Below are 27,933 nucleotides of genomic sequence, written 5' to 3'. Positions count from 1 at the left end.
GAACAGGTTGGCATAAGAGGGGGCCATGCGGGTACCCATAGGGTAAGAATTTACAATATAGAGAAAGTCTCCAATTTCGTTAATTTTCGGTATACTAACTAACCCCACAATCCCAGCACTCACTTCCTGATACAACTAGCCAACCTTGTACTTACCTGCAACAACTTCTGCTTCGGTGACCAACATTACCTGCAGATACGTGGCACAGCTATGGGTACCCGCATGGCCCCCTCTTATGCCAACCTGTTCATGGGCAGGCTGGAACAGGAATTCCTTGACTCCCAGCAACTGAAACCACTCCTCTGGCTAAGATTCATTGATGACATTTTTCTCCTCTGGACGCATGGCGAACCCTCCCTCACAACATTCCTAAACCGACTAAATGAGTTCACCACCCTCAAATTCACCTGGTTCCACTCCAAAGACCAAGTGACCTTCCTCGATGTGGACATCCACATTTGCGGGAGACCACTGGAAAACATCCATACATATCAAACCAACCAACCACCTCCAGTATCTCCACTACTCCAGCTCACACCCCTACCACACCAAAAAAAGCCATCCCATTTTCCCTTGCCCTCAGAGGTCAGCGCCTCAACTCATCCCCCTCATCCAGCCAAAACTACAACCTACGCCTGCACCAAGCCCTAACCAACCGTGGCTACCCCTCCACCCTCATCAACAAACAAATCACTAGAGCTAACTCCCACAACTGCACCAAACAACCCAAAACCAACCCTCCAACTCAGATCACCCAATACCACCCTCACATTATGAAAATCAGACATACCCTCCACTCCCTCCTCCCTATCCTGCACAGTGATCCCGAGACCAGAGACATCTTTCGGGAAAAACCTAGGGTCGTCTTCCGTCGCCCCCCCAAACTCCAAAGCCCACAGGTGCAACAAACCCAGATGCAAGACCTGCCCCATACTCATCACCTCCCCCACCCTCCTGATCCCTACAGTGGCAGGTGAGTTCACCCTTCACCCTAAGGGCACCTGCCACTCATCCAACCTAATTTACACCCTCATCTGTCAAATCTAGCCTCCCCAATGGCACAGTGGTAGCGTCGTTGCCATGTAAGCAAGGGGTCCCAGGTTCGATACCCGGTGGAGGCACATAGTGGTTCGGATCCCACTTTAAACTGTAGGTCCAGTCCCGATTAGCCTTACTGTGCATAAAGTGGACTTAAATCACCAAATCAACCAACCAACCAATCTGTCAAATCTGCGGCAACTTCTACCTAGGCGAAACCTCCACCCCCTTGAATCTAAGGATAAATAATCACCATTCCTCCACCCAAAACTCCAATTTCACAGTTGCCATCCACACCAACAGCCATAACACCACCTTCAATAACTGCTTCCGTGTTGCCATCATCCACCTTTTACCCCCCCGCTCTGACACATCTTTCCGCAGGCGATGGGAAAGGGCCTATATAGCAGGCATGCACGCCACTATACCCCCCGGACTCAACCTAGCCAACCAGTAACTCTTTCCTCTTCTCCCCGAAACTACCCACCCACCTTACAGTAAACACTGGCTAAAGTATTTCGTGTTCCCTTTCAACTGTTTCTGGCAACACTGACCGTAGAGACGCTACGGTCAGTATTCTGTGCCTCTACTCAAAGTGTCGTCGATCTTTTATCTACCTTCTTGAAAATGCGACTCAGATCGCGAAATATTGAATTATTTCTATTCGTGTGGTAAGTCTTTACTGTCTCCTTCATTATTAGTATATATATATATATATATATATATATATATATGATGAGTTGTCTGCCTGAAGGCAGGTATTTTGACTGGAAGGTCGCTGGGCAAGGTGAACCCATGGTGGTTTGCCATTGCTTTCCATGGGATGAGGATGAAATGGACATTTACAAACAACCATGCACGAGAGGGATTCGAACCCGGGACCCCTAGCGTCGCAGCGTGATGTGCTAACCACTCGGTCATATATATATATGTGTGTGTGTGTATTATATATATATAATATACATATATATATATGTATATTAGCAGGTAACAATATGTTATAATGTTATAAACACATTCTTACTTTCCAAAGAAGCGCTCATGTGGGATGGCATTGGATCCGGATCCGAAAATTCCAGATCCACGGATCCGGATCCAAAACATTTTAGGATCCGGATCCTAAGGATCTGGAACCAACCAGATCCGGATTTTGGATCTGCCAGGATCCGGATCTGGCCATCCCTAGTTACAACTGACACTGAAATACCCTCTTCCTGCTTGTGTTTGTGGACCACACTGTAAGTGCAGTTGGATGGCACACAGAATATCTTTTCATTATTCAACAATAAATTTTTATCTTACTTTCACCACATTCATTTTGCCTTGCTAATGTAAATTTTCGCATGACATGTTCTAATATAAAATTTGTGGAAATGACTAACGCGATCTCGAAACTCTCATTTCCTTGCTTTGTATTGAAACAATGAAGCTCAAGAAAAGTGTTATTGGCTTTTTGTGTCAAGATTTATGTAACGCTAAGTTATACATTTAGCATAATCGGGAAAAGAGAGATGCGATAGTATATAAATACGGAGAAACTAGTACTCAATTTTATACGCGAAGCTGTTTTTTCTTTTTTGATTAATTTCTGTGGCCACTGCCACCATCCTCATTGAAACTTGCTGTACTGTTGCTTGGCGTGCGTCTTTTGTTTGTAGTTCTCTGGCTGCCGCTACGTGCACTGTTGTTAACTGTGCATCTCGGTCTGTGTTGTCTGCTATTTCCGGGCAATAACTGTTGTAGTAGGGGAATCCAAGTGTGGTGCGCTTGCCCGCTATCGATGTTTAGCTCGTGCGGGAAGTGCAATATGGCGTGTGTTTCCTCGATTTTGGTGTCTACGAGCGTGTGGGCAGTGTGTCTGACTTGAACCTTTTGAAACCAATTTGTAATCATGCACAAGGGCGATTACTCTACGAAAGTAATAGACAAACTAAACAGTGACTCATAGTGTCATCAAAAAGGACCCCACAGACAGGTACAATAGAATTGTGAAAAATGCAGTGAAATCTAGTGTCATGCTCAGTGAACAAGACCACAAATTCCTTTTCAACCCCCACCCTTCACTGCCATTGCCTATGGCATTACCAAAACTCATATACCTGGAATCCCCATGCACCTTATAATAGCTGGCTTCAATTACCTCACGGTCCACCTAACAAACTGGCTAAAAAAACAAAATATCCCAATTCAACCACAAACTAACATATGTGTTCCGCAACAGTGCCGAAGCTAAAAATCTGGTGACTTCAATAGTGCAAGCTGACAGCGCAAAATTAGCCAGCATTGACATAGTAGATATGTACAGTTCAATCCCCATATACCTAGCGCTGTGTTCAGTTGAAAGATGGCTGACAACATACAGAATCCCTGCTCGAGAGGCACAAGAGATAACCAGGCTATTGGAAGTTTGTCCAAAACACAATTACTTTCAGTTTGGTGATAAATTCTACAATCAATCCGAGGGACTTGCAATGGGCAATCCACTATCAGCTACTTTAGCCAACATCGTTATGCACCTGGTTGAAAAAGAGATACTCCACACTCCAGAACTACAATACATCTGATATGGAAGGTACGCAGAGGACACAATAGTCGTATACAAAAAGACAGAAGAACTCAACCTTCTAGTGAACAACCTAAATAGCATCCACCCCAGGCTCAACTTCACCATAGAACAAGAAAAACATGGTAAAATGAACTTCCTGGACATCACAATCAGCCGTGCACTTAACAAATTCACAATCAAGGTCTACAGAAAACTGGATGCAGGCAACCAGTACATACATGCCGTCTCTAGCCATCCCTCCAAGCAAAAAGCCAATGTGTGGCTGAACTTTTATCAAAGAGCCTTCTCCTACTGTTACAGAGAAGAGGATCTACGAGAGAAGATAGCCACCATCACTGAAATAGCCCTGAAACATGGAAACATGGCTACACTGAAGCACAACTTTCCACTTGGTGCAATAAAGTGGAAATACAGGTCAGACACACAGGTCAGACACACTAGCCAACCACAATCAACCTCCAGCGGCAAATATAAATGGTTTGCCTTCCCTACCATCCCACCACTTCCAACCACATATCCAAAGCCCTTCTCCCATATGGCATCAAAGTAGCACACAAACACAATTCCAAAATAGCTGATAAACTGAACAAACACAAACAGTACTTTCTCTCCCCCCCTCCCCCTTGATAACCCAGGTGTATACGATGCCAAGTGTGAATGCAAAGCACATTACATCGGCAGGTCCATCAGATCTGTCAATGAAAGAATCCAACAGCACTTAGCAGATGCGAAAAAAAGCCCAACCCACTACTGGTCTTACTAAATATATAAAATACAATAGCCATAAAATTCAAAAGGTTCAAGTCAAACACACTGCCCACACACTCGTAGACACCAAAATCAAGGAAACGCATGCCATAATGCACTTCCCGCACGAGCTAAACATTGATAGCGGGCAAGCGCACCACACTTGGATTCCCCTACTACAACAGTTATTGACCGGAAATAGCAGACAACACAGACCGAGATGCACAGTTAACAACAACACACCTAGCGGCAGCCAGAGAACTACAAGCAAAAGACGCATGCCAAGCAACAGCACAGCAAGTTCCAACAAGGATGGTGGCAGTGGCTACTGAAATTAATCGAAAAAGAAAAAAACAGCTTTGCGTATAAAAGTAAGTACTAGTTTCTCTGTATTTATATACTACCGTATCTCTCTTTTCCCAATTATGCTAAATGTATAACTTGGCATCTTCATCAGAGAGAGAGAGAAAAAAAATAATGCCTTAAATACTCAAATTTACAAGAGTGTTTACTTGATCATTTTCACTGGAGACATGTCCTTCTGAAGTTTTGGATTCCAATGACTTGCTCATCTCGAAAGGGGATATTTGCTGCACAGTTGCTGATGCTGGCTTCCTGGATTCTGATGGTAAAAGAAAAAAAACAGCAAATATTCAATTAAGCTGTTCTTCTAAGATCTTACTATATTCAAATTAATAGTTATGAAACTGAAATAAAATTGTGGGTGTTCACTTTAAAGAATCAGATCTAAACTACTTTTTATGTAACCGCTTACTTCATTCTGTTAAAGCTGAGTGCAACATAGTTCACAACTCACACACACATGTATACATTTTAAAAGAACTGAACATTTATATACAAGGTGCATTCAATGAATAACGGAAAAAGTAGTATAAAAAATCTAAAATACGACCGTGATTGTTATATGTTTGTTATTTTGTGAAGGCATCTGTAAGCTATTCATAGCTGAGGCTGGCATGCCTACCTCACATAAGGGATGCTGGGAAACATTTGCACAAGACTACGGCACCCTTACAGGAGTGTTTCAAGCTGGAGCAGCAAAGTGCTGCGAGATAATTTTTTTAGTGAAGCCAACTGATAGAAATTCTTTGCCGCAGGACAGTTCAGTACAGTGACAACTGTATGAGTCGATCAAAAGTGTACAAGTGGGCTGAAAAGTTTGAACAGGGCATAGGCAGTGTTGATGATCTCCACATCTAGGTCGCTCTGTCACATCAGTCACGGAAAGCAACATTGCTCAAGTGGAGGACTTGATACGGGAGAACCGGAGTATTACTGTCAGTGAAATTACTTCCCGCATGGAAATAAGTGTACAATCAGCCCACCCTATCAGTGATGACACACTGAGATTCAGGAGTGTGTGGGAGGTGGGTTCCGAAACATTTGACACTGCAAATGAAGGAGGGACGTGTTGAAGTGTGCAGGGTGCTTTTGCACCATTACGAAGCTGATGGTGAGGCACTTCATCATCACATTGTCACTGGAGATGAAAGTTGGGTTCATTTCTATGAACCAGAATGTAAGAGGACAACAATGGAATGGCGACATCCTTCGTCTCCCAGACAAAAGAAAGTGCATGCTCAACAGAGTACCAGAAAGATAACGTTAAGTTTATTTTAGGGGCACAAGGGGCCAGTTCTTGAACATTACATGCCCAGAGGTCATAATGTAAACAGTGCCTTTATCAAGCACTGGCGTAGGTGCATTGAACTAGGGGGGACTATGTTGAAACATAGTACTGTAGTTCTTTTGGTGTTTGTAATAAATGCTTGTTACAACATATTTCCAGTTGTATATTGAATGAGCCTTGTACATTTACAGATGGAATAAATTAACTTTATCCTTGTAATGTTGGACATATTTGATATTTCAACAGATAGTAAAAAATAAGCAAATTGAAATATTATTAAATAGGCATTGGTAATACAAGTAGAAAGGAAATATTGCAAAAATCCACATTGTGGTTCCAATGGATCTTAGTTAAAAGTTGCAGAGAATAAGTCAGCTTATTACATGGGCAGTTTTATAAGGAGGGGGAGTCTCAGAGAAAGAAAGGAGGGTGAGGTAAGCCTTAGCTGGTTTGTTCGAAGTTTTTGAACCCTTCCTCCCAAAGGATCATAAAAAAGCATTTGCAAGTTAAATAACTGAGCATATAATTTTTAACATTTTGAAATAGTATTCACAAAGAATTAGCAGCTTTTTTATTCTCTAGCTACAGCTCCACCAGGACAAGTGAGAAGGATTTATAAGGAATAACACTTCATAGGCAAATCAAATAAGCTTACCTACTCATGCATGTAGCCAGGGGGTAGCTAGGAAACTGAAAGCCCTCCCCAAAATCCTACAAATATATATTTTAAATAGTGTGTAGTTGTAATTAATTTTACTTCCTTAGCAGGATTAAACATCTTGCCTAATAAGATGTAATATACTGAGAAATTCATCATCATGGCTTCTACCCTCCCAACTTTTTCACCTTTAGTTGATTGATTGATTTGATGTTTTGAGTTCACTTTATGCACAGTAAGGCTAATCAGAACTGGACCTACAGTTTGAAGTGGAATCCGAACCACTATATGTGCCTCCACCAGGTATCAAACCTGGGACCCTTTGATTACAAGGCGATGATGCTACCACTGCACCACCGGGGAGGCCTTTTTCGCCTTTAGATGGCAGCTGCTGATAAGTGTTGAGCCCTCCCCTGAAATAAAATCCTGGCTACGGGCCTGTTCCTACTCTATTGTGTTGGTAGGATTTGTGAGTTAACTGCTGCTTGCATGTGTAACAAATAGATTCTGCTGCAGAAGCCATGGTTCAATCAGCAAAGGTTTCTCACAGAGTGCAACTCAACAGTGCAGAAACAAGTCAACAGCATATCAGGTTGGCCACACTGTTGGTTATATTGTACACACATGGAGGGGTATAGGCTCATCTGAGTACACAGAAGCTAGATCTTGAATGTCCATTACAATTATTTCAATCTATGACTGTCTATCAAAGTGTGTGATTAACCTCCATAATGCAAGGTACTTTCATGGAATAGGGGTTTTATTTAATAAAAATTCAGAATAAGACCTAGCACTAATCAGCTAAATTTTTAAATTGCACAACATAATGAAATAATGGACACATTTATCATGTGCACCCCACAAAGAAATTCACATTTTAATTTCAAATGAAAATTGTCCATATTCAGGGTTACTACGATTTTTTTATTATGAAATTTCCTGACATTTCCAGGTTTTCCAGTGCAAAGATGAAATTTTTTCAGACATGTTTATCATCATGATTTTTGCTCTTAAAATTTGAATTTTTCGATTAAATATATAATCCGTTAAATAATATGAATATTCACTTTCACAACTTTTTAAAGCAAATTTCATTCTACACACACAAGAACACGTGGAAATTCAAAGAGTAAAATGTAAAATTACAATTGGCATCAAATGTATGGGTGCTACGATCACGTGCATCTGACCTTCAGGCTAAGGTAACAGAGGGACATTATTTCACCATAACAGATCTCCACGATATAAAAACAACAGAAAAAGTTCATAAACCATACACAATTTTTCATTTTCTGGCAGATCTATAGTATTGTAGAAAATGCTGTTTTCTTGCTTACATTTATAAGTACACAGTATCTGAAGAAATTTTTGATACATATAGGAATTCTATAGGAAATGCCAACAAGACTAAGATCTTTAAAATAATAGACAATAACCTCATCTTCACCAACCTTTCCAACAATTATGATCATATTGTCAATGCACTTTAGTTATCAATCAGATATTTGGACTGCAAGTTTTACCTTGATATTTTTCCTAATATATAGTATTATAAAAGTGAAAATTTATTTCAGAAATTCGAAGGAATCATAATTTTGCATAAGACCTATATTTGAAATCAAATATATATGAATCATAACAATGAAAGAAACAAGTTCCTAAACTGAATCATTTTTGGGAGTGGAATCATAAGAACTGAATCCAGAAGTGGAAGTGAACTGCTTGTTCATTTTGCAACTTTCTCTCTTGCAGACTCCAAAATATATGTAAATTCCAGATGATCTGAAAAATTCCCTGATTTTTCCCTGGCAATCCAAATTCCTTGAGATTTCACTGCTTTCCAGGTTTTCCGGACGTGTAGCAATGCTGATATTCCATGATGCCACTTTCAAAGATATTGATTGCATCAAGAATGGAGATGAAATATCTGAAGTGTGTCCTGCATTAGATATCAGAACGTCAACCATCTATTTAATTTTTACACTTAAGAAAATGAATGTTGTAGCCATCGAAGCAAAACTAGATGTACAAACATACATATTATGATGATTTTTTAATTGTGTAAGATTTCAAGGGTCTTTCGAGTTTGAAATAATAATTTATGAAAGCAAATATATATGCATCATATAATATGTGTTATATATCAAAACATGAAGTAGTAAGCTGAATTCATATAAGGTGGCAGAAATATGCCGTCCATAACCGAATGCTTACCTCTGAGATTCGCAAGTCTGCCATTAGAGGGGTCTTGCCAGTAATGTAAAGAAGCAGCATTTTGTTACTTGTTTCATTTTTGATTGTCTTGTTTCATTTTTGTTCTAATCATCACCTGCAGACATTATTTTTCTGCTTGAAACTTGAAATATTGAGTTGGTAACTGATGTTTAAGTTAGAAAAGGAATATTAAAACATCCTTAGACACACAGAGGTGTAGAAATGTGTGGCAGTTTTGTATCTAGCAATGTATAAGTGTATAAGATTGAGGAACTAATGTGCAGAGGGCCAAACACATGTGAAGGACTCTTGCTAAGATGGATGCCATTGGAAAAAGTTGACTGCGTGTCACCAAGAAAGTGGTTGATCACACTGTGGTGTTTGGGGAACGAGTTGCTGAACGAAAATTGGATGTTCGTGTACAGGAATAATCAAGGATTATGTGGACATTTAGTATCCAGTCAGGGAGGACTTGACATGGATCCCGGAAGAGAGAAAGGAAGGGAAGGAATGACACAGGTAATCCAACCCTACAATGAAGCAAGGAGGTAAGGAAATTTTACTTTGCTTTAATTTTGCAGTGTTGACATAAACTCCGAACATGCATGAGACATCATTGTTAATTAGTGATCGTTTAATGATAGCTATCATGGTAACAATATTTTCGAGAGACTTCAAAATATATGTGGTACGAAAATTTATGCAATATGGCAGACTCTCATTCCATATGGAAAATAGCAGCTTAACCCTAGAACACTAGCATGTTCCCATATTACAGTATAACTAGCGCTATGTAAATGTTATGTACATTCAGCAAATGATTTTCTACACAACCTCTACATCATAAAAACTAAATGACGTTACTTTTTTAACATTATTTTGTTTCTTTTCCTTATATTGGGGTCTTGTTCTTAATTTTGAAATGCATAAACATGGTTTTATTAAATGTAGAATATTGTAATAAAGAATGTCTTGATTGACAAACTTGTACATACAGAAAGAATGAAGGTGAAAAGTTCAAATAATGAAAAACAAACAATAACAAATAATCACAACACTGTAAATAAGGAAAGAATGTAGTATTGAAACACCATACATGAAAATAGTGCATGTCTCTGAACTTTTTTTAAAAATGTATCAAAAGTTGGAGAACATTGTGTCTAAAATGTGGAGCCGTAGAAATGCATTTTGTTCCTTGTAACGCAAATCTTGCAAAGCATCATTTGATTTCACATATTTTACATCTAATTTCCTCATTAGTATGTACAAGATCAGCACTAAAAAATAGTTTGAAAGATTCCTCAGGTTGTTTAGAGTTTCATGAGGCAGGGGTTGGTACAGGTCTAACTTGTACAAGATTTCTTGCTGCAGTCTTGCGCTCACTTGAGTTACTGTTAAGGCCAAATCACACAGAACTATCCAGTTAGTTGGCGCTAAACTGGACACCTGGCCAGAAGTGATGGCTGCCTGGCTGGCTGCTTGACTGGTTTTGAGGAATAAGCAATGTTCTAATTGCTACTGGCTTTCCTCGACTGGATTCTGTGGAACAGCCAATCAGAGCAAAGTTTGGCCATGTAAAGATAATCTGTGAGTTTGTAAAGGAGAGGTTTTTGTCTGTGAGTTCTGAGTGTTGCCTGTTTTTGTTAGTTTCTTGATAAAGAAAAAAAGTAAAGAGATGATGTACAGTGCATTCATGTTCAGTTCATTAATATTTAGTAATTTATCCAAAGCAATGAGATGAGTACGTGACAAACATGATTTGCTGAAAATGAAAATCCTTATTATTACAAGTGTATTAAATGATTGACTTATTTTTCTTTGTGAATGAATCCTGCTAATATCATGCATGAATATGCATACCCAAGTTAATTTAAAAGCTTCATTGGTATGCATTGATTGATTTTAATCGAGCCAATTTCTAGTCCATACTTCTCTTTTTTATTTTTTTATAAAAGCACAAAGCAGTAATTCTCTTACAACATTCTTCAAATTGCTTGTCCATCATTACAGATTGTCTGCTCTGTGCAATGTCTTACGGGAACAAAAGTCTATTGACATGTACAGTAACATGTATCATGTGAGGCGAAAACTAGCAAATAGGTAGCCAGTCCAGCGCCAATTAGTGCATTCCTACTGGTAATCTAGTTCCGTGTGATTCAGGCTTTAGAGTAAACTTTTCTTTGCCTCTTTGAATATCAGCATCAGGTATGCCCAGAGGACCTGTCAGAGTTGTCTCTTCACCAGGTGTGACAATTTGTAGAGGTATTTTCCTTTGTTTTGACAGACTTTCTATGCATAGAATCTTCTGAGGCCTGCCTCCTCTTCTGTCCTCTACCCCGTGACTTTGATGTATCTTCACAAATCTCTGCTTCTTGCATCTCTTCACACATTTCTTGCACTAAGTCAGTTTCATAAGGTCTGGGTCATTGTCGCTATCATAACCACTGAAGTTCCTCAACTTCTAAAATATCTTCTTCACTCTCTTTCTCCAGCTGATCTTCTTCACAACAGTTCGTAAATGTTATCAGATGTCAGCAATCTCTTACACATTTTAGGTATGTGTATTACTAGTGGCATGCAATTTTTATGTGGACACACACGATTTTATTACTAGAGGCACGTCAAAATTAAGTGGAAGATTTTTCTTGTTTTACTAGAGATATGTAAAACTGATGTACAGTGTAGAACATAACAAACAAAATCGACGATTAGCGCTTCCACCCTCCTTACCAGAGTGCTGACTTACTACTGACAGACTGCTCGAGGCACTGCTAGGTGGAGGGGTGAGTAGGTGAGAGGTAGGAAAGGGAATTAAGTACAAATCACACATAAATTTTACATACAATAGTGTTCTAGGGTTAACGCTTTGTGTGTTTGTGAAACAATGACGTTATTGCTTTCTAGTCTGAAAGGATTATACTTTCTTGAAAAGATAAAATATTGACAAGAATCGTATAATCACCTTCAAAATATCAAAAGACTTGTGCATTTTGATCATGTTGTTTTTGTTGTAGAAAAGTTAGTTTGTAGTTTTTAGCAAAGTCACGTGACTTGAAAAATACAGCATCTGGTTATAACTGCCTGTCAATTCATGACCATCAATGAAAAGCATAGTTAACCTTTTAAATGCCAAATTATAAACCAATTTAATTTTGAATTTATTTTATCTATATTTAGGCTTCTGAAGGATATATTTAGGCTATGCATATTTTAACAAAAAATATATTTAATATATGTTTTTTATTATGTTCCGAAACAGGAACATCGGCGTCATTCAGTATATTAACTCTGAAATTCAAAATAATGCATCTTCTAAAAGTTATCTTTAACTAACACTACATATTACACCATACAATTGTTAAATCTTTATATTTCATTATTTACACAAAAGATGTAAAGAAAATGAAACATTTTAATAATTTCAAATAAACACAAAAGAATAACTTTTCAAAATCAGTTGTGTTGCATTAGTATTATATCAGTGCTTGTGTCTATTGATTCTTATGGGTTCTGTCATTACTAAAATTAAAATAATGTGAGAGAAAAGTAAGGATGCATCTGCACCATCATGAGGAAAATCACCAAGTCATAAAATACCTCCTTATTCAAGACTGTGGAACCTGGGAAAGCAGTGTTTATGCAATCTTCTTTTAAACTGTCTGCATGCCAGTCTGGCATTGCTCTTGCATGCTGCACACCTCCCTTGAGTTTCTGGTACCCGGAAGTGAGCATCACATTTTCTCTGCACCACAGGTATAGACGGTGTTAAAGGTGGAGCTACTGCGGAGCATGCACACTCGTCTGGTCCCCCTCGAACATCTGGTTACACTTACGGTGCTATGGGCGTTAATATGAAAGGGCAAAGTGGAGATTATTTTACAACAAAATAGGGTGTCAGCTGTGTAGCATATGGTTGTACAGTTCGATCGGGAACAAAGTTATTGAGTCAAGTATCACTTCGAAGGTTTCTGAAGGTCGTAGAGAGACAAAACCTATTGATACAAGCAGAACAAAGAAAGGATTGGTACCCGGAAAGGATTTGTACGACTTGCATTTTGTTACAAACATGTTGATCGTATATCTGCGTATTGTGTTGTGGTGAAAAGCAAGCCTCTTAGTGAGGTTTCAAACCGAAGCGACATGCGACAGCAGTGGTTCATATCGAAGTGACAAGCGACACAGGCCCATTTAGTCTATAAATAAGCATTTACCGCTCATGGGAAATCAAGTCTCAGGCGGCACAATGCACGCCATTGGAAATCTGAGCGACACGAGCAGCTTGTCCTGTCGCTTCGGTTCGAAAAATTTCATTGATCACTGAGGATTCACTTTTAAGTGGCACGGAGATTACACATCAAAGCGACAAGCAACAGTCCCTTTACTATAAAGAAAACAATTCACCTTGCATACGAGTACAACAGACCGAGGCAACACGATGCATGGTACTGAGAAAACAACAGTCCATTCCAAGCAACATGTGCATTTTCTCTTGGTGATTTGGTTCGAAAGGAAGCTTTCAGACTGCAGCGATACCTTTCTCTTTGAAACCAACATTCAAAAATAGACAACGCCTTCAGAATTAGAGACACACGACAAATTGCAGGTGTCGCTTTTCGCTCGGAATGAGCCGTTTTATCAATACCGTGCATTGCATTGTCCCGGGCCTGTTATTTGGGCAAGCATGACTGGTGAATGGTTTGCTTTAGATCGAATGCTTCTGTGCGAAATCTCGATATCGCTTGTCCCTTCAGTCTGAAAACTCCATTATTGTTTGAAATAAATTCGTGCAAGTTAAAGTAGCATGCCATATAATAGGTTTTCCCTAAATCCCCCAAGCGGAAAGGTGACGTTGAAAGCACATATATTTACTAGCATTTGTTATGTGTCATTTCATTAATTCTGCAGATTTGTTGGCAAAGATTCACTTAAGCATACTTTATAATATAATAATATCACTAGTTTTATAGATTTATCTTTCCCTCACTTTTCCATTTACAAAATAATTGAATATATCTAAACTTTCGTACGTTTTGAGTTTGTCGTGCGTGTATATGAGATACTTGTATCATATGTAGTGCTATACAACTGGCAGCCACAAAGACGCGTCATATTTTAATAATCTGCTCTGCAGTTGATCATCCGACGGATTCTAGACGTCCTCTCCTTCATAGTAGAACCTTAACAAATACCTTTCTTGACTATCGTTGCACAACTAATGAAAACAAGCTCCCATTTCTTACTTCGTATGCCGGTGAGTCTGCACTGGCAACAACGGGGACTGGCCTAAACCGGAAGTTCCGGGTGGACCGAGCAAGACCTCACCAATGTTTATGTTTACATTTTTAACATGGTCTATTGGAGCCTTAGGTCCTGGCCTGGATACTTATCTTCATTTCTGATGAAGGAAGGAAGTTGTCATTTCCCTCCTGAACTCCAAATGTGATTTACTGTCCTGATAGGGTTACCAGATCGCTGTAAGGGAAACGTAGGACATGTTGTCCCAAAATGTAGGACATTAAGTCAAAATGTAGGATGCAACACATTCTCAATAAATGATACATATTTCTTAGAACACGTTAGGAAGTAGTTGAAAAATGACACTTTTCAGTTTTTTTGTTTTTTTTTTTAAATATTTCCCAGCGAATGTTTAAATGCAAAATTTCAACTTGCAATCATACTAATCAATGCACCTCTTACTACTTGTAGGAGGAGGAGACAATTTTTATCAAAATTTCAGGTTTAGTCAAACTATATATTGATGTTAGAGTGGACAGTCAAACTCGTTGAAATTTTAGGGACCAATACCAAACATTTTACAGAGTTTATGAAAAATTACTGGAATTTAAAAAGGTTTCATCTTGGGTAGTTTTTAGTTCAATAACAGGGTGTCTACCAAAATAATACATCCAGAAATCTTGACTTTTTCTGGACTTTTCTAGATCCTACTTAGGTAAAGTTGGAAATTAGTAATTAAGAAAATAAATATTTATTTAATGAAAATCCCTACCAAAGGGCCAGTTAAGATGAAAACTGAAGCTGAATTTAAGAAGAGAATTACATCTGCTATCTCGTATTAATGCATCCTGAACTGTGTTTGGCAGACAAGCAAGGCTTAGGCGTCTGGACTCACAGCCAGTATAATCTTATGTGGGGTTTGTGTCGGTTGTCCCTATATGTTTATTACTATCCATTCATCCATCTTATATTACCATCATTCATCCTAATCTTCGCAATTAGCCAATGGGATAGAAAAAGTGAAGTAAAATAAACTAAATCAACCAATCAATAGCAAAAATTCTTGACCACAAGAATAATTTATTGCCTTTTTAGTGACTTCTTGACCTACTTGTTGATTTCTTTACTTTTTCTTGACTTCCATGACTTTCTTAACTGGCAGACACTCTGAATAACTTTGTTCTCTACAGTATACCCCTGCTTTACAATCAAATTATATTGAATATTGAACGAGAATGGGCAACACCTTGTTCCATCAGTATAAACCCTAAGGCAAGAAATTCTGCTCAGGCATTGAACAGTGACTTTATCAGAAAGTTGTCCCAAGACTTCGTTCATTAATTGCTTCCGTTTTCCCGTTTGTTTAATAGCAGGACAAACTTCGTTATTTTTGTGCAATGACTGAATCAAAATAAATTTCACTATTGAGTTTGGAAGCGGAGTCCATAGACTTGTAATTGCATGACTTTTTTCTGTTACGTATTTTCCTAATTAATATTATGTGACGCTCAAAATGTAGGACATTTATGATATTTTTCAAATTCCTCCCGGACGCAGGACATAAGGCTAAAATGTAGGACATGTCCGGGAAAATCCGGACGTCTGGTAACCATATGTCCTGATGAACTTCTCTGTGAAGTAGCCATGAAGCTACAACTGCCATTTTTAGGGCATGCACAAATAAGTTTCACCATTACTTCTTGCTCTGTAACTGAGGACGGTAACTGCCAAGCATTCAGTCCAGCACATCAACGTCACTCATCCTGAAGTTGTAACGGCTAATAATATGAGGTTGAGGGTTCTCAATTCTCTTCTTCTCTGTCCTGGAGTAGTGTTTAGCTTTTCTAATCAGATGGACTGTTAGATGATTTGAAGCCATAGTAACAATTGATCTGTCATTCCATCTGCAGACTGTAATAAGGAACCATTCATTCGTCAATACTGAGCTGTTCATGGAAAACACCAAACTGTTGAAAACTCTCATAAAGTTATTCATAAATAGGGGACACTTGCCAAATTTATCACCATCTTTCAATTTGGTATTATCCATTAGGTAGAAATATTTCTTCAGATCCCTAAATCTATTTCATGGCATAACAGCTGGTACAATTGGTACAGCAAGATCCTCAGATGCAGCCCAGTAGGAATCTTCTGTAGGAACTGTATGATAACCACTCCAAAGCAATAGACCAAAAAAATGTGCTATATCTTGCCAATCAACTTCAATACTCAACCCTTCTTGAAGCGCATATAGAGATGTCATATTGGCAAAATGTTCCAAATATGTTTTGGACAATATTTTCCAAAAACATTCAATAGGATCTAAGGAGCAAAGTTCAGGAAATTTGTTAGCCAGTTTTTATTTCGGGGTGCGCATTATCTGTCTTTTGAATCCTGCAGTACATTTCCATTTACTTTATTTTTGACTTAGATACAGTTTTTCGTCTAAATTTATTTGCAGTTTTCTTCATTCTCCAAATGTGGATCAGGGGAAGGATTTTCTGGCACTTTTTCAGTAGGAGAAGCACTTTTATTTTAAAGGTTAGTTTTATGTCTAAAATGAGAGTGTGGTCTAAGACACATACATATTTCACCACACACATCTTTTGGAGTAACCTTATCAAAAATATTTTCTTCGATATTCTCTTCATTCCTTATGCGATCATTTTCATCTGGTGGGAGGTGACAAAGTTCAACTTCATCTGCATACTCACTGTCTGTGACATCTCTGTGTCCAGAGACAACTGCTTCTTCTAGAGTTCTCAATTTCTCCTTTTCCATTCATTACCTAAAATCAAAGTGGTAATGACGAACAATAACTTAACAAACCTAACACACAGTAAAAATTTCCTCCACTGACTTTTACACCTAACATCCCACATGTAACTTAAGAAGCTTGAAAACAAAGGCTTGGCAGGCCTGGAGAGTCTTGCCAATGCAGACTTACTTATATGCCAATGTCTCCACATGTGACCATGATGAAAAATTTGTGTATGGCAAAACGACAATACATTATTTCTTCAGTTTCTGTTAATAAAACAATAAATAGATCCTTAACAGATATTTGATAACAAAATGTAAAAAAAAAAAAATTAAAATACTCCTTCCTTATTGCTGTAAGTGCAAACTTTCAAAAATTACCTGATTTCAAAAATATATTCTGGGAAATACAAATATAATTTAAAGAATAAATTGATTTAAATAGTTAAGCCACACATAAAGGTTGATTAAAATACTTCAATTTGTTCCTTTGAATGAATAGTAAACTATTTAACATGTGTTTACAATTGGGAACATTAGCAAGTAAAAGGTTAATGCATATATAAGCCTAACGCACATAATTTAAAAGGTTTGAGGCAAGGAAATTTTACCTGTTGATTTACGTTTAAAGCAAAAAATATATTTGTAGTAGGAAATCGCATGATATGCGAGAGAATTGTATTGGCTTATATGTTTGCTTATTTTAACAAAGCGTAATTGTAGTGAAAGAGTTAGCCCAAATAATACTTTTGTTTATTCGTAGGGAAAATGTAATGTGTTTTCATAAAAGGACATTAACTATTAATTCCCTACCATTATTTTGCTTGAATTATAGTAACTGTTGTGCTCAATATTTGTGTTATTGAAGAAAAAAATGTTTATCAAATTAAATAAGTTTTGGCACGATTTTGTGCATTTGAAATTTCAAAATAAGGAAGATTCCTATAGAGCAACTACAAACAAAAGAACCTTCGACAAAAAGTCTCCATGTTCAGCTCCAGCCACAAGGAAGCATGCTCCACTCTGCCACTCCCCTCCACGTGGGAGTATGGTGATCTGTGCAGGTTTTTCTGCTTGTGGTTCCACTATAGTATGTAGTGTTACAGTGGTAGATGTACTAATGGAAACTTTTCTTACAGGAGTTATCAGTGTGCATATCAATCAAGGGACAATGTTGATAGTACATGGCATGTTAATTCATTGCACATTTTTCAAATCAGTTCAATAAAGTTGAAACTATTTTCATTTGGAACTTTACCAGAGCATGACACTTTATGGCTTCTCCCATAGAAATTGAGAAAAGGGAGGGGGGATAAATTTTGATGATATTGAATTGGTTTTCTGGTCCAATTGCTCACTTTCTTTAAAATGCATTGAATTCTAGGCTACATTAGATAATTGCTTTGCATGTTTCCTTAGTACAGGGTGATAAAAAATAAATGACCAAATATAAATTATGGTAATTTCTTGTTTTCCAAATATTTCAAGGGGCTTAAGTTTCCATTCATTTACATAATTAAGTTCTGTGGAACACCAAAGGTAGTGTCCAGTGTCAATGAATGGCAGTTACTGAAAAAAAAAGACCCAATTTAAAAATCTTGAACTTATTGTCATTAAATATATATTGTGAGTTTATATTTACTTTCTTAAAATTGTTATTGTTTGTTCTTTCATTTATTTCCATGGATTGAGTATCACAAGCTCCTATTTGCAGCATCTTGAGTTGCCACACAGTCATTGCATGGAAATCATTCGGGCTTTGAAAAGATCTAGAACTTGGGAAATGTTGGTGATATAGTAGTTGTAGCTGGGGTTTTCATGTAACACAAACGAGCAGGCTCCCTCGCCAGGGGCGGACCATAGTAATATTTTGGAAAAGTATCTCCTGATAAAGCATGGGCCACAAGAGTAATTAGAACACTACACAGTCTCTAATTTATCTCATATTTGTAAAACTCAATATGCTGACCAAGGCAGAAATTTATTTTATTTTAAAAAATAAACTAAACATTTAAGAAGACCTTGCTAGAAGGTTGAAACATTACATTTAGTTTATTTTTTAAAATAAAATAAATTTCTGCCTTGGTCAGCATATTGAGTTATTCATATCATGGAAACAAGGCTTAATAGTCTCATATTTGTGTTATAAATGACATAACTAGCACAATTATGCAGACAAAACAGCTAATAAGATTAACCTAGGCAAAAACAATGTTGTACCCAGGGAATGTTTAAAGGGAATAATGCAGAGTATTATATAGATGAAAAGATAATGACATAGATGCAGTGTACAGAAGCAAGAGGAGAGACAGAAACATTAGATTCAAAAACTTGAAGGAAATACATAATACAAAGCATGAGGTAAGGAAAATATGCATTAGAGTGAAGAATGTAAGGATAATTTTCCAAATAAGACAGTTTTCTGAAATGACAAACTAGGAAACTTATAGGGGAAAAATAAGATGGACAGAATATTTCAGTAACCTACTTAGCAGAGTAACTTCTAACCAATGTCTAGAACTTCGAAAGGAAGAAGAGGACACAAAATAAGAAAATTAGGAAGAATCAAGATAATCTCCAATTCTAGAAGGGAGAGCTGCTACTAAATCTCTTAAGGATAACAAAGCTTTGGGAATGATAATATCACTGATGAAATGCTTAAGGATGGAGGAAACTAGCTAACATATTACATACAAGAACTGCCATATGACATCTGAGAGCATGAATATTTTCTATTCTACCCCTTTCTTTTTAGAATGACCCCTACACACTTGCAACATACCTTAAAACACTCTGTGAAGAAGATATTTTGGAGATGTTTCACCCATGAAGGAATGGGACCCTCAGCACCTGCCAAGAGCATAACCTATACAATGAAATAATGGAAAGGAGAGTTGTTCCTGAGCTGTATATTAACGTTTCAGAATGATGGCAGAATTTTCCATGCCACAATTAAAAAAAGTTAAGAAATCATGAAATTCCTCAGTGATGACAATATATGTATCCTAAAGTGTCCAGGGAACTCTGCTGATATTAATCCTATGGAAAGCATGTGGGTTATTTGGAAAACGAGGCAAAAAACGTTTACTATTCCACAAAACTACCTATGATAGAGTCTATAAGTGTGAGGATGAAATAGTGGTGAATGAATAACTTTTATTCCCAAATTATTAGAAAATCCATTACATTTCCTTCCAGTTTATAGTAGTCCATTATCACATGCGATTATACTAGGATATCTATACCTTTCAAAATGTTCTTGACATTTTATCATTTCTTCACTGCCAGTAGACTAAAATTCACAACTTTCTCAATATTGTGTGAATGAGAAAAAAAAATGTATTCTTTGAAATGGTATTTCTGTTTGTTGGGAGGATTATTATCGAATGAATAACTTTTATTCCAAAGTTATTCCAAAATTCATTACATTTCCTTCTAGTTTATGGTAGTCCATTATCACATGCAATTACACTAGGATATCCATACCTTTTAAAATATTCTTCAAGACATATTATCATTTCTTCACTGACAGTAGACTAAAATTCACAACTTTCTAAATATTGTGTGAATGAGAGAGCAGTAAAATAAATAATAATATTAATAAAAACTAATTGAATTCTTTGAAATGGTATTTCTGTTTGTTGGAGGATTCTTGTTAAATACTTGACAATTTTGGCAATTAATAACATCTTTTTTCAAATCAATATAAATTTGAAGTTATTGGTACATATATATATCTTGATAATTGCTTTAATTTCCACAAGCCTACATGATGAGCATGCCAATTTTTCAACACTGTATTTTGCAATGTCAAATAATTAACCTGTTGCCCCATATATATATCACAAATTCCTTTTTCAAGCACCATTTCATAATTTCACCACACAAAAATGTGCAAGGTTCCCCCGGGGGCTTACTATTAGTAAGTATCTGGAGTGGCACACACGAGACTCTGAGCTGGTTAACGGCTCCAAATGAGGAAGAAGATGGATTTTCATCTAAACAGCGGTGGAGACGGAAAACCCACAGCACTAACACCTCTCTAAAAAAATTTGGTCCATCTGGCTCTAGGTGGTAGCACCACATAAGGTCATCTAGCCAGGATAATGGAGAAAACCACGATGCCAGATGTGGCAGAGAAGGAGTCCTTCTGTAGAACACAGATGGTGGAAAGGGCACTACATTCCCAAGTAGTTAAAATTGGGAAAAACGCTGTCTAGTGGCGAGGATGGATCCTCAGAAGACTAAGGGAGAAAACCTCGATAGAAAATCAGCCATGACCTAGAGGCAGAAAGGACTAAACAACCAATGGGCCCCCTATCTTTGGAAAAATCACTCGCACGGGGGTAGAAGATTATTCAGAGAAGAAGTGAATACCTCCGACACCTTGGACAGATATCGCAAGGAAGACAATGCAAGAATAAGGAATGGAGAATCGGAACCTGGAATATTAAAACAATAAATGATAAGGAAGTAGAAATAATGAAGAAAATGGAAAGATACAAAATAAAAATTCCAAAATAAGTGAAGTAAAGAAGAGAGAATATGGCAAAAAATGTTTCAAGGGAGAAATATATTGAGATATTCAGGAGTACCAGTTGGAAACAGAGCAAAGCAGGGAGTAGGAATTATAGTAACAGAAGAAATAGACAGAGGAGTAATCAGTTGGGATCCAGTACACTCAAGAATAATAACTTTAGACATATACTTAAAAGAAATAATACCCCGATTCAAGTATATGCACCAACTGAAGATGCTAATGTGAGAGACAAGGAAGAATTCAACACAGAAATAGTTTGATACCTGGTGGAGGCACATAGTGGTTGAGATCCCACTTTAAACTGTAGGTCCAGTCCCGATTAGCCTTACTGTGCATAAAGTGGACTTAAATCACCAAATCAATCCAATCCAATCAACAAAAGTGGAAAAAGCAGAAAGAGGAGAAAGAAAAGTTATAATTACGGGTGACTTATATGGAAGAGTGGGAAATGACAACTTCAGTGGATTCGGAACACTAGAAAATATGGAGGAGAAAGAACTAAAAATTAAAATTGACAGAAAATAATAGATTTTTGCATAGAGAAGGTAATGCTGATAGGAAATTCCTTCTACAAAATAAATAATACATCAAATAACATTTGAAGGTGAGGGAAGAAATGCCAAAAGCATCATAGATTACATAATATACCCACAACAAATAAGATAACATTTCTGAGACATAAAAGTAATAAGAGGAGCAGAACTTGGCAAAGGACACAGGCAGCTGGTAGCAGAAACATGGTTTAAAACAGGAGAGAAGAAGGAAAATTAAAAGACAAATTACAAAATAAAAACAGAAGAATTGAAGAAAAAAGATAAAAAAAACAAGAATATCAGAATAAAGAACAACTAAAGCAACTAAAGCAAGAAACATTTGAAGATAAAGATATAGAGGAAATATGGCAAAAAATAAAACATATAATACTCAAGTCAGCAGGACAGAAAAGAAAGCAATGGTGGAATGAAGAAGTGAAAAGGGCAGTGCAAGAGAAGAAAAAGCATGGAAGAAATATATCAATACATGTTGAGGTGAAGACCAATTAGATTATCTTGAAAGAAGAAACACAGCTAATATAATAGTGAGACAAGCAAAGAGGAAAACATGGGAACAATTTTGAGAAGTGGAACATAATACAATACAAAGAGAATAACAAAGAATTTGGTGCATAATAAAAGGAATGAGGAAAATATGGAAGATGAGAAAGAAGTATAAGAAACAAAGCAAATAATCTGGAAATGTGATTGAAAATTGTGTGGAAAACATGGGAAGAATACTTTGAAAGTAAATTTGAAAAGAAAGATATAGGAACAGCAGAAGGGAGGACTGGAAGATGTAATAGAAAACAATCAGGAAGATGAAGAATGCAAGAGCAGGATGAGGAAGAGGACGAGAATGAGATAGCAGAGCTAGTGAAGGAAACTGGGATACAAGAAGTATATGAAGCAGTGAAAAGAGTAAGAAATGGAAAGGCTGCAGGAATATACAAAATAGCTCCAAAATATATAAAAAATGGAAGAATTTCATTCCCTCTTGGAGACAAAGACCAAACTTTATCAGAAGATCTGGAGAGAAGAGAAATTACCAGTAGAATGAGAAAAGAACATTATTCTAGCACTGTGTAAGAAAGGAGACAACCAACTGTGAAAACTATCGTGCAATATGTCTATCCATGGTGGCACTTAACCCCTTAAGTGGGTGTTTCGATTTTATAAATTGAGTTACAAGCAGGTGACCCGAGCTGTGTTTGGGGTTGCAATGTGTAACGTTAAGCAGGTTGCCCGAGCTAGGTTCGGGCAGGAAAGTTTATTCCAACTTCAGATCGGGTAATGCGAATTGTTCTCGGGTATTGTTGTGTACACTATGCAGAATCCTATGCACAGTTGTTTTTGAGATAGAGAGAGATAGAGTGAGCGAGAGGGGGGGAGGGAGAGAGAGGGAGGGGGAGAGAGAGAGAGAGTGTGCAACTTAAACCTAAATGGGAGAAAGGTGAAAGGTGAATGAACACACAAACATTCAAACAAACTGTACAAAACAAAATGTATCTATGTATGTACTACTGTATATCCATTTAAAGAAAATAATTCCCCGCTACGGGAACATTGTATGGATATGAAATGCACAACAAGTCACCAAATTCAAATGCTCGAGCACAACTCAGGCTCCCCACTTAAGGTGTTAAAGTGTACTCAACCGGATCCTGTGGCCGAGTGGTTAGCACATCGAACTCCCACGCCAAGGGTCCCGGGTTTGAATCTCGCTCAGGCTTGGTTGTTTGTGAATGTCCATTCATCAGTTTCATCATTTCATCACTCATCCCCATCTTCGCAAATTAGTCAAGAGGCACAAAATGAGAAGTAAAATAAACCAAATCAATCAATCAATCAATTAAAATGTACTCAAGAATATTGGAAGTAAAGCTAAGCAAAGAGATAGAAAATAATATGGAAGATTTTGATTTGATTTGATTTGATTTAGTTTATTTTACTTCGCGTTTTGTGCCTCTTGGCTAATTTGCGAAGATGGGGATGAGTGATGAAATGATGAAATAGATGAATGGACATTCACAACAACCAAGCCCGACCGGGATTCGAACCCGGGACCCTTGGCGTCGCAGCGCGATGTGCTAACCACTCGGCCACAGGGTCGGGCAATATGGAAGAAGAACAGGCTGCATTTCATATTCCATCCGAACAATATGTGATAAAAAAAAAAAAGATCAACTTATCATTGTTGGATATAAAGGCTGCTTTCGACTGAGTACACACAGAACAAATATGAGCAATATTAGAAGAAAGAAAAATCTCAGGATAACTCATTCGAGTAATAAAATTAATGTATATAAGAGTAGAAGGAATAGTGAGATTGGATGGAAAGATGTGAGACTCATTTCAGATGGAGAAAGGAGTGAAACAGGGAGATAGCTTGAGCCCACTTTATAGTATTTATGAATGAAGTTCTAAGATATGCAAAGTAAAAACAACAGGAACAAAAGTGGATAATTGGAATATGAGACCGATACATTGCCAAGAATCAGTATATGCAGATGACATAATAGTAATAGCAGATGCAGAGAACAAGCTGCAGGAAGTGGTTACAGAATGGGAAGAAGTGTTAAAGGCTAAAGGAATGACGGTAAATGCAAATAGGAAGAACGGAAGAGGTAATGGAAGGAATACACATAATATGTGATGAAATAGAACTGGAGCAGACAGAAAGATAAGAGTATCTGGGAACAATCATCAATCAGACAGGAAGAATACAAGAGGAAGTGATGAATAGAGGAAGGAAATCTAACAATGCATACTTCCAACTAAGCCAGATCATTTTCGGAAAAAGGGAAATAGACACAAAACTAAACTACAAGTGTATAAATCAGTAGTGGAATGAATTTTACTATATGGAAGTGAAAGTTGGCCAGTAAGAGGAAAAGAAATAAGACAAATAATGATAGTAGAGATGAAATGCTTCCATAGAATAGTTGGTCAAACAAGAAGAGATAGAGTATGTGATGAAAAAATCAGAGAATAATTAAATCAGAAGCCAATAGAAGAGAAACTGACACAGAGACAACTAAAATGGTTTGGACATGTGGTAAGAATGGACGAAGATAGAAAAGCAAAACAATTAATGGAGGCTAGAACAGAGGAAAGAAGAACAAGATGTAGAGCCTGAAAGACACTCGAAAAAAGAATAAAATAAATAGGACAAAGAAAGGAAAAAGAATTAGAGGAATGAATAGGATGACAAAGGAATGGGAGAGATGGAAGGAGTGGTGAGAGGCAACCCGGACGCTATAAGGTAAAAGGGGAAAGAGGAAGAAGAAAAATGTGCAAGGGTTTAAGTTGGTTGATTCGCTGTTTACTTTCATTGTCATCTTTCAATAACACAGAACTTTATCTCCTGTAATAATAAATAATTTGCATTATCTTCAGGGGCGGCAGCAGAAAATTTTGACCGGAAGCGTAGAATCCATATATTGCTAAATTAGGGTGGGCAGATATAGAGTGTGTGTATATTAGTTTCACAAACATACATTCTCCCTCCCCTTTCTATATCCCCAATTTTCCCACCTCTCTCCCGATTTCGTTTGCATTTCTTTTTGCTGGTGAATGGTTTCTTATTTATCCTTTACGTACTTTTGCCCATGCTTGTGTTCCATTTCACTCTTACACAGCTCCGTAGGTAAATATGGCAACAATTTCATAAAACTAACAACAATAACAGCTGAGCAGCTTAGAAAAGATTTTATTTTTTGGAAAAGGGATCACAGATAAAAACATTTTGTGGCAAGTTGAGAATGTCAGTAAGTAAGCATAATGTAAAAACACCCTCATAATCGAAAATGATTTATGATAGAGAGCTTTTCCTGACGTGGTCGAAGAAGGAAAGTCATGTATCGAGTTGAAAGGTGACAACTATCCCAAATGAAGTATCTATGCGTAACTTCATCACTTGAAAAATCATCAATGGGAACAAGGGTCGAGTACCACCTTAAATGTTTTCATCCTCCTCTAACTTCTGCTAAGTATAAATTTCTTCATCATATATTCTTACTTTGTCGTCTTAAAGAAAATGTTTTGAATGTGCCCTCTGTGCATGGCACCCTCGGCTGTAGTCCCCTAGGCTACTCCTCGCTATTGGCTCACACACATACATGTGCATCAAATTTCTCATTTGTATTTTCTCTCCTGTCTTTTCTGGATCTGACTTGATGTAATCTTCCTAATGCTGTATCTGTCTGTCCATGCTTTCAACTGCTCACTATGTACTTCACTTTGTACAGTGGATATATTGTCTCATTAGGTGAACATAGCTGGAGCCTACTGTTTAATTCATGCAAAAATTATGAAACGTATGGAAGAAATTCTTTACCAATGCAAGTGGCAGCAAAAGTCATTAGGTTACATGGAATATTTGTATTTGTGAAACCAGCGCCGTCCATAGGAGAGGAGCAAAGCTTCGCCCTACATGGAGGGAAGCTGCCTAGCAACAAAAATGTTTGAAATATAATTTTAGCATACCAGGTGGAGGCACATAGTAGTTCGGATTCCACGTTAAACTGTAGGTCCAGTCTTACTGTACGTAAAGTGAACTTAAAAAAAAAAACTCAAAAAATTTAAATGTCATTTTAGCGAGTTATCCCAAAATTCAGAATTTACATTTACAAGTTTCAACTGCCCTCCTTTATTTGCCACTATTAACGTCCTCTACAAAACAAAGTACAGCGTGAGCACAAAAACACTCCCTGGTTTCAAGATGTCATAAAATTAATAGTTACTTGAATATTTTGATAAAATTGATATCCAAAGCTCAGTTAGCTCAAAATATTTTAATATTTTTCTTTTCAGAATCGCTAGTTGTGAATTCAGTAGCTAGAGGGCAGTAACATCGAAAATGGCATTCACTCCACAGCAAAGAAGATGGTGCATGTTAGAATTTGCGAAAACAAGCAGTGTTGTGAGAGTGCAGCATGCATTTAAACGGAAGTTTAATTTTGATCCACCTACACACGAATCCATTCTGAAGTGGCATAAAAGATTTGTTGAGAGAGGATGCATTTGTGATCAAATAAACATTCTGGCCGACCGCCCATCTCTGAGGAAATTGTGGAGCGTGTGCAAGAAGCCTTTGTATGCAGTCCCAGAAAATCAACACGTCAAGCCAGCAGGCAGTTGCAGGTGCCACAAACTACCGTAAGCAAGATTTTACGGAAGCGTTTGCATTTTCACCCGTATTGGCTGCAATTGGTTCAAAAGTTAAATCCACAAGACAAGGTAAAGCGACGTGAGTTTTGCAAGACTATCCACACTTTAATGGAGGACGATGAAACCTTTCTGACAAAGATCATTTTTAGTGATGAGGCGACCTTCCACTTGAGTGGAAAAGTGAACAGGCATAATGTTAGGATCTGGGGAAGCGAGCATCCGCATGCCACTCTTGATGTGGAACGTGACTCACCCAAGGTGAATGTTTTTTGTGTAGTGTCAGAGCGTCGAGTGTACGGTCCGTTCTTCTTTGAGGAGCCAACAATCACAGGTGAAAGCTCCTTAACAATGCTATGTGACTGGTTAATTCCTCAACTTGCTGCAGAGAGGTAACTACATTCTACGACAAGATGGAGCGCCCACACACTGGCATCAATCTGTACGCAGCTTTCTGAATGACAACCTCCCACACCATTGGATATGCAAGTGGCCCCCCACGATCACCGGACATAACAGTTTGTGACGTTTTCCTTTGGGCGTTCGTGAAGGACCAGGTCTATATACCTCCACTACCCACAACCTTGAATCATCTTCAGGAACACATCAGTACAGCTGTCAACTTCATCACACCAGATACGCATGAGAAGGTGTGGTTGGAGCTGGATTATCGTCACGATGTTTCCCACGTAACAGGTGGCACGCACATTGAGCATTTGTAATTCCAATGAACACCACAAAAACTTTATGAGTTTTTACAACTACTGTGAACATTTCTGTAGAATACTACTTTTGGTATTAAAGTTATACCCTTTCAAAACC

The 27,933-nt window shown here is 37.6% G+C and overlaps 1 protein-coding gene across 1 annotated transcript in view; it reads right to left on the bottom strand.

Moving 5' to 3' along the window:
* Window positions 1–27,933, bottom strand: part of LOC145983616 (uncharacterized) — a 113,520-nt gene that overhangs the window by 35,770 nt on the left and 49,817 nt on the right. The window contains exon 6 of the mRNA XM_083116679.1: window positions 4,864–4,973. Coding sequence (XP_082972805.1) covers window positions 4,864–4,973 — 110 coding nt within the window. The remainder of the gene's footprint in view (window positions 1–4,863; window positions 4,974–27,933) is intronic.

This window comes from Lepisma saccharinum, chromosome 2 (genome assembly GCF_977018435.1).
Source record: "Lepisma saccharinum chromosome 2, izLepSacc3.1, whole genome shotgun sequence".
Taxonomy (NCBI): Eukaryota; Metazoa; Arthropoda; class Insecta; order Zygentoma; family Lepismatidae; genus Lepisma; species Lepisma saccharinum.
Note: the sequence above shows the minus strand (reverse complement) of the source record. Positions and strands in the feature narration are given on the sequence as shown.